The following is an 8,377-nucleotide window of genomic DNA, read 5'->3' as shown; positions in this document are numbered from 1 at the left end:
CCACACCGGAGATCGGCCCACACCGGAGATCTCCACGTAAGAGGCCTGTGGCTCCCGGAGGAGAGGTCTCTCCACATCAACATCCTGGAGCTCCGAGCAGTGTTCTGGGCGCTCAAGTCGTTCCTTCCGTCCCTCAAGGACAAAGTGGTGAGGATCTTCACCGACAACACCACCATGATGTTCTACATAAGGAAGCAGGGGGGCACCAGATCCCCAGCCCTATCCAAGGAGGCCCAGGATCTGTGGCACTGGGCCGTCGGCCAGGGGATGTTTCTGGTTCCCTTCCACTTGGCAGGAATAAAAAATACCATTGCTGACTCACTCAGCAGGGAGCTGCGCTCGTGCCACGAGTGGGAACTACGCCAGGAACAAGTGGATCGGCTCTTCCAACGATGGGGCAAGCCCCAGATCGACCTGTTCGCGACGGCGACGAACTCCAAGTGCCAGGGGTTCGCCAGCAGGTTCCCACAGCCGAGGAGCATGGGCGATGCTTTCTCGTTCCCTTGGGACGGCCTGTTTCTATACGCGTTCCCTCCGTTGCCGTTGCTGCTCCGCCTCATCAACCAGCTCAAGAAGGCCAGGTGCAGGATGATCCTCGTCGCACTGGCGTGGCCGAGGCAGATCTGGTTCCCGGACCTTCTGGACTTGTCAACGTCCCCACCAGTCAAGCTGCCGGCGGACGCAGATCTTCTCTCCAGAGAAGGAGGCGCCATTCTCCATCACGACCCTGAACTTGCAGGCCTGGCTCCTGCGGCACTAGAGTTTGGAGGGTACGATATACCGGCTGATTGCAGAGAGGTTCTTGCAAAGGCCAGGGCGTCCTCAACTCTCAAGTGTTGCAGTCATAAATGGAAGAGGTTCTCTGTCTGGTGCCGTGCACAGAAGATTAACCCTCTGCGGATTACGGCCCCTCAAGTACTGCCGTACCTACTGTCGCTGGCCAAAGCTGGACTGGCTCACGCCTCCATTAAAATACATCTGGCTGCCATCTCCTGATATACCAGGACTACGGGACGGGCGTCCTTGTGGTCTCACCGCCTGGTGAAGTAATTTATGAAGGGACTATTCCGATCGTTCCCGCCGGTGAATGCTCCTGCCCCGGCATGGGAGCTTAATGTGGTGCTGACCAGGCTCATGGGGGCCCCATTCGAGCCTATGCATTCGGCGCCTTTGACGTTCCTGTCAAGGAAGACAGCGTTCCTCGTGGCCATCACCTCCGCAAGACGAGTGGGAGAGATCCAGGCCCTACCTTGCAAGCCTCCATACTTGACTTTTCATGACACGAGGGTGGTGCTGAGGACGCACCCCTCCTTCATGCCCAAGGTGCCGTCAGACTTCCACCTCAATGAGCCCTTGGTGTTACCAGTTTTCTTGGCGTCGCCTTCGACGCCGGCCGAGAGGACTTTGCACTCGCTGGATGTAGCTAGAGCGCTGAAGTTCTATGTGGACCGCACGAAGAGTTTTCGGAAGACGTCACAGCTGTTTGTGAACTTTGGATCTGTGAATCAAGGGAAGGCTCTCTCGAAGACTTCCATTTCCAGATGGCTCTCCGGCTGCATCATGCAATGTCACCGGTTAGCAAACCAACCGCTGTCCGGCTCTCCGAGAGCCCCTTCGACCAGAGCGATCGCTGCTACCACAGCGTTCCTGTCTGGTGTGCACCTGCTGGACATCTGCAGGGCTGATACGTGGAGGTCAACGCACACCCTTCACAAGATTCTACTGCGTCGATCGGGACTCCAGGGAGGAGGCCAGGGTCGGCCAAGCAGTGCTGCGCAACCTGTTTGCCTAAGGTGAGCCTGGTGAGGAGGTAAGAATTGCTTAATGTTGAGTTTTGGATGTAATGCTTAATGTTGAGCCTTTGCCACCTCCCGTGGTTGTGCATGTGTATACTGCTATGTATTCTTTTATTCATGAGCATGTGAATCCATGCCAGACCCCATGCTGGAGAAGGAACAAGTTACTTACCTGTAACTGTTGTTCTCCAGCATGGGTCTGGCATGGATTTACATGCGAACCCTCCCGCCTACCCCTCTGCGGCTCTTCACTTGGTCATGCTGCCACTTTGCATGCTACCAAATCTGAGGATGGCTGCCAGAGGCGGGGCTTAAGGAGAGGGCAGTCATTGGCTGGGGGCAGTATGACCCAGAGATCAGTGATTGGTTACCACTAAGAAAGACAGATCAGAAACGAAACTGATACTGATTTTTTTCTTTACCGAGGATTCCCAGCCTGACGACGGGGAATATTCATGAGCATGTGACTCCATGCCAGATCCATGCTGGAGAACAACAGTTACAGGTAAGTAACTTGTTCCTTTAAAAACATGTTTTTATAATGTAATGATTTCGGGGTGCCTTGAAGCACGGATATTGCGTTTTTATAATTGTGATGAAATGGCTATTTTGATATTGTAGGTGTATCTGCTTATTGTGAGTCTGATGGCTGTATTTATCCAAATAAGCATATTGACTGACTGGTGCATTCAATGTTTGAAAGGAGTGCAGCACATACGACTATTGCCATGGATTATAGGTTCTCCCAGGTCAGGAATGTAAAAACAGTCCCGGCTTTTTAACACAATTTCCCTCTGGTACCTGTAGCCTTGCACGTGTGTACACAAATATAAAATGGCATACATTTTTGACAGAAGAGTGTGACTGACGTAGTCATGTTAGGTGAAACAATGTGTGCAACATGTTTGTCCACGCTTATGTTTTAGTGGAATTTAGAGTTCTCCAATTCAGCAGTTATTTTGCAGTGGGTGCAATCCATGCACTTACATACGTATCTAAATTGCCACAGATTTTGGAGCCACCTACACGCACCGATTTGAGTTCTAGGGCAGCAGTCTTTGCCTGTGCTTCTTAAGCAGTTGATTCAATGAGTGTACTTAGTTGGGGGAATAGTAACATGGCCATTACGGCGACCTAAGGAGTGCTACAGTGCAAATGTAGTGGATTTCTCTGAATGGTTGTAGGTTCAGACAACTAGAGAATAACAGAGGCAGCAACAGACTGAGGCACTGGGCCAAGACAGAATTTTTAGTTACTTTCTCTCTGCATGCCATAGATTATTTTTTACTGACTCCTATTTCTTTTATCGCATTCATTTAACAAACACCAAGCCAAGCACACCTTTGTAGGTGAGTAACTCCTGGTCAGAAGAAAACCCCAGACGCCCAGGAGCTACTATTAGATCCTGCTTCATGGATCTGAATTTTGAAACCCATGTACAGGCTACAGTCTTGCAAAGGGCTTTCCACCCTGAAGCGCTTTGAAGCTATAACAATGGCAGTAGGCACTCAGTAGAAATATCAAATAACATATGTATTATTAACAATTAAAATTCATATACTGAATATGAGTTTATTTGATTCCTATGGATATTAAAGAATAATTTTGTGTTGCTTTCTGAGACGTAAATTAAGGGGGCGCCACAAATCTTTTGCCGCCCAGGGCCCTGAAATCCTAGGGCAGGCCCTCTTGGGGGGGTGCTCTGTTGGGCATATACGTGTGTTTTAAGTAAACACCATACATGCCAACATTTTGTGACCAGAAATCTTAAAGTTTCAAAAATAGTAAGTAGCATAATGACATCAAAGGAAATTATGTCACATCAATTTTACCCAATGAAATGACAAAGAAATACATCCTGGGGTTAACAGCCACTAATTATCTGGAGATGGCCAGGCAGCAGATAGCTGAAACAAGAAATACCCACTGAAAAACGGTGTGAAAAGGCAATGAGGTGATAACACTTCTGTATACCTCAAGGAAAGTGACAGCCGCAAGGGCTCCTGCAAATGCAGCTTGTAAGGAAACCCTCAGAACAAAAGTTATATAGAGAGAAATATATTGCTTCGTTATAAGACTGCTCACTGACAGCATGGGGCAGTCGCTGGGGGCACCCCTGAGGCTCAAGGACCCTTTCAACTGAAAAGGTTGAAAGGCCCCGATACCATCCCTGCCCTTGACACATCGAATCACGTGCGAAACAATGTGCATAACGCACAGAGCAATCCACGGCCAAGGAGCAGAATTTCGACAAAAGAAAATAACGATTTACCAACCGACAAGAACACTCAGATCAAGCAACATCTGCCTAGAACCAAAACCATACAAAAGGAAAAGGCTAGGGAGATCCTCCTTCTCTCGCCTGGCAGCAAAAACTTGGAACACTCTCCCGAAAGACATACAAAATACAAAAGGACTAGCTAAAATTCAGGCAACTACACAAAACCTGGCTCTTCACCACAGAACCAGACAGAATCAACTGAAGAAAAAAAAGAAATGGAAAACCGCAGTACTTACCCTCCCAAGCCAAACCCCTTCTCTAGGCAAAGCCCAATGGACAGGGACCCTTGCTGGAGACGAAGAAGCATTAATTACTAACAACCGACGGGACAGGGAGTGCTTAGAATTCGTAGGGAGGGGCCTACGCACTAGGAGCTCAGGGAGACTATGAACAGGCAAAGCCCATTCATGACCAAAGAGCAATCCATAACCTTAGCAATCCCAACCCTGCGTGGCAGAGGCCCTCACCTCCTTTCCCACCCACAGATCACTAGACAGCCACAGGGCTAGGCCACCGACTCGCACAGAACCAGGCCAATGACAAGAGCCAATGACCAGACCAAGAGAAGGAAACCGCCATCCCGTGGCCAACGGAAATGGGATCTATACCATCACCATCTAAGGTAGTAAAAAATCTGGGAATCCTGATGGACAACACCCTAACCTTAGAACCGCAAATAAACGCAACAGTCAAGAAATGCTTCTTCCTCCTCCACACGGCAAGAAAAATACTACCTTTCCTCTCCTTCACACACAAAACACTCACCATCGTCGGCCTCATCATGTCAAGTATCGACTATGCAAACAGCCTCTACCTCGGTATACCGGAATACCTACTGAAGAAGCTACAACGGATCCAAAACACTGCAGCCAGACTACTCCTCAAACTATCCAGAAGAGACCACATCACCCCGGCCCTAAAAACACTACACTGGCTCCCAGTAAAACAACGTATCATCTTCAAAACAATGTGCATAACGCACAGGGCAATCAGCGGACAAGGAGCTGAATTCCTACAAAAAAAAATAACAATCTACAAGCCAACGAGACCACTCAGGTCAACCAACGAAATCCGACTGGAACAAAAACCTTACATCAAGAAGAAACTCGGAGGCACCGCTTTCTACCACCTAGCCGCGAAAACCTGGAACAACATCCCAAAATTAATAAGGAACACCAAAGACCACCTTAAATTCAGAAAATTACTAAAAACCTACCTCTTCAACACCGGAGAATAAAACCAAAACAACAATAAGACAAACGAATCATCAAAAAAGGACAGTGACAAACCGCTAGAACCGACAGAAGTACCCGGGGCACCAACAGGGCTGACGCTGGACACAGGGGTCCACCCGCGAGACACAGAGAAACGGATACAACTACTCCAGCCAACCCTTACCATCCCCCACCGCCCTTACAGCCACAACTAGGTCCCACGAGGCTGTGGAACAGACAATATACCACCAATCACCACACAACCGGGTGTATGGACACTAGCAGCGGCGCTAGTCATGTGGAGGGGGGGAGGAGCATGCAAGGTTATTAAGGGAGCGGGCGGAGGGGGCAGCTAGATCCTCAAACGGCCTCGAATGGAAAATCGGGCACATACCTCCTGAGGCTCAGGGTGTACAAGCATCCCGTCGGGTAAGATTACACGGTTCAGTCCAGGATAGAGATGACTAACGAATACCATTAACAATTTCCTTCTCTGCATACACCTCTCAAACTCCAAACCAAACACAACCACAAACCTCTAGCGCAGCAAACCGCACGAACTTCACTACACTGCAACAACAAAACAAAAAAACACATAGACTCGCACATCAGCACACGACGACTACCGGCCGCATACACCCCAGGCCCAGCCGACGGAACCACCGGGCTGAGGCTGCCAACAGCACATCACTGCAATCTTGCACTTTTCCAGCCTCCACCCACTAACCCACCATCCCCCCCCTCTTTCAGAGCCGCCAGAGCGCCAGGGGACCACTCCGGTGGTGATAGTGCGCGGTACAAATGACCTTTAACATTAACATTAACAATGAGGACCACTCCAGCAGACAGCAAGGCCAAGGCACCCAACACAGATGCTTGAAAGAACAAGATAACCCACTAAACCATCTGCTAAAACCTCAACTTTCTGCACACGCCTCTCAAACCATAAACAAACATAACCATTCTCTTGCACAGCAAACCGCAAACACTTCACTACACTGCAACAAAACAAACCACACAGTCCCACACAACAGCACATGGGAGCCCAAAGATCCTTAAACCACACCCATGCTCAGTAAATAGTGCTAACCGAACAGAAGCTGCCAACAGAACATCACAAATCTCGCTCTACCTTTATCCTACCCTCTTAATTTTCAGATCTGCCATAGTGCCAGGGGACCACTCCGGTGGTGATAGTGCGCATATCCTTTAACATAACATAACTCCCTTCATGGATCGGTTCTTTAGTTCAACTTCTTTTTTATGCACCAAGTCTGTTTTACATCATCTGTGGTCAACCATGAAAAGAATGGGCTGTTTAACACGCCCATCTTCTGAATGCTGGGGATGGCGCTCTGCTCATTCTGGGCTGGCTGGGTCTGAAGCAGGTCTGCAAATCGGTAGCATTGGGCACTGAAATTTCTAGGCGGTAGGACTGCATACAAAGCAGAAGCATAACGCCCAAATCGGTAAGTATGAAACACTAATCCTTTAAATAAGGACAGAATAGCGGATGCTTTTTCAGTGCAAACAAATGCAAATAAATATCAATATAGCCGCGAAAATAAAGCGGTATCCATACAGAAATGCTCAAAATAGAAATAACTCAAAGCCCAAGTAATTGCACATTCCCCATGTCCAACAAAAACATCCACCGGTCCTCGAAGAAAAAAAAATGGCAGTTGGGGATATAACTTCCCTAGTGAAGAATGGCAGCATCCACCATAGTCAAAGGGGCGTTCACTAGCGTGTGATAGAAACGTCCCCTTGTCGTGCACGGTGGACCTTCAGCTCTTTCCTAAAACACTGTGGTCTACAGTAACAAGCAGATGAAAGCGACATTTTGTTTGTCCTTTTTTTTATATTTCCTGCACAGAGCAATAACTTCCGGCTTTTGATTAAAGTCCTGTTTTTACGGTAGACATTTGCGACGGCTTTTACGGCTTTGGGTACCACCCAGTAATTTTTCTGGCTTTTCATTGGTCTGATCTCTGCAATGATCCAACGTGTACTGGCGTAGACTGCTGTCAATCAGTCGTTTGACCTGTGTGGAGGCGCGCTGCTTGGGTGCAGACGTGGTGACGGAGTGCGTGAAGATTGTGCAGTTTTTGTGGGGATACTGGAAGCTGTTTCATAATGGCAAGTGATTGCTTTATATGGGAAGGAATAATTGCTTCTGTCGATCTCCTCGTATCACCAAAAATAGGATATGTCCGTTTTGTAGTTAACTTTTTTTTGGGTTGTTGTCAGTGGCGTCTATTTGTATTATTGTGTTTTCCAATGTAATAATTCAGTATATTTTGTGGTTTTCTTTTATCAAAAAGCGCACAGAAGTCTTAACTACCGTCAAGGTTTTGGGTACGTTGGATAAAATGAGAGCGAAATGCACTTTTATTCAATGATGGCGCTAAACCGAAATGTGAACCGGTGGCTGCCTTTAACTTCGTAATGGTGCTAAAACACAAATCTTTGGTTGGTGATCAGTGGCTACAGCTGAATGTTACGCATAATGCGTGGGGCGTTTTTCCACTAAAAGAATGAAGCGGGGATTTCTACCCACAGTCACACATGTATCCAATGAGGACTCATATCAAGAATTTGGTTTTAATAGCCCAAATCAGTTAATCGTTTCAATATAAAAAAAAAATCCATTACAGCAAATGCCTGTTCTTGTGGCTTGCAAGCCACTTTTGTCGCAGACTGAGCATGGCGTGGATGTAGCATATGGATTTTAATTACTATAGAATTAACTAGACCCTACTGTGCTTTGGCTGTAACATGTGGTACCTTATGTGGTGAGGTCTCCTTTGAGAATGTGAGTCATGCCTGGTTCTGAATAAAAGGAGCCTCACCCGGCGGTACACCCTATTTCGGCATGGGCCATTTTGGCACAACCAGTCAGGCGCAGGGATCTTTTGGCCCCGGCACGTTTTGACGCGGCAGTTCAATGATTTTATTTAAAATAAATTTTAAGTATTCTGTCTCGAAGAGACCAACGAGGTAACCACTAGGTTATAGAGATCTTATCAATCTCATATGCACCACTTACATATTTTAACCTGGGTCATTCTGAATGTTATACCTAA

The 8,377-nt window shown here is 47.6% G+C and overlaps 1 protein-coding gene across 1 annotated transcript in view; it reads left to right on the top strand.

The window, feature by feature from the left end:
* Positions 1 to 7,272: 7,272 nt before the first annotated feature.
* Positions 7,273 to 8,377, top strand: part of LSM4 (LSM4 homolog, U6 small nuclear RNA and mRNA degradation associated) — a 176,991-nt gene continuing 175,886 nt past the window's right edge. The window contains exon 1 of the mRNA XM_069649267.1: positions 7,273 to 7,430. Within this exon, the coding sequence (XP_069505368.1) occupies positions 7,428 to 7,430 (3 nt within the window). The 5' untranslated portion in view covers positions 7,273 to 7,427. The remainder of the gene's footprint in view (positions 7,431 to 8,377) is intronic.

Source organism: Ambystoma mexicanum, chromosome 1p (genome assembly GCF_040938575.1).
Source record: "Ambystoma mexicanum isolate Mex_15411 chromosome 1p, UKY_AmexF1_1, whole genome shotgun sequence".
In the NCBI taxonomy this organism is placed as follows: domain Eukaryota; kingdom Metazoa; phylum Chordata; class Amphibia; order Caudata; family Ambystomatidae; genus Ambystoma; species Ambystoma mexicanum.
This window is presented reverse-complemented; position numbering and strand designations above follow the sequence as displayed.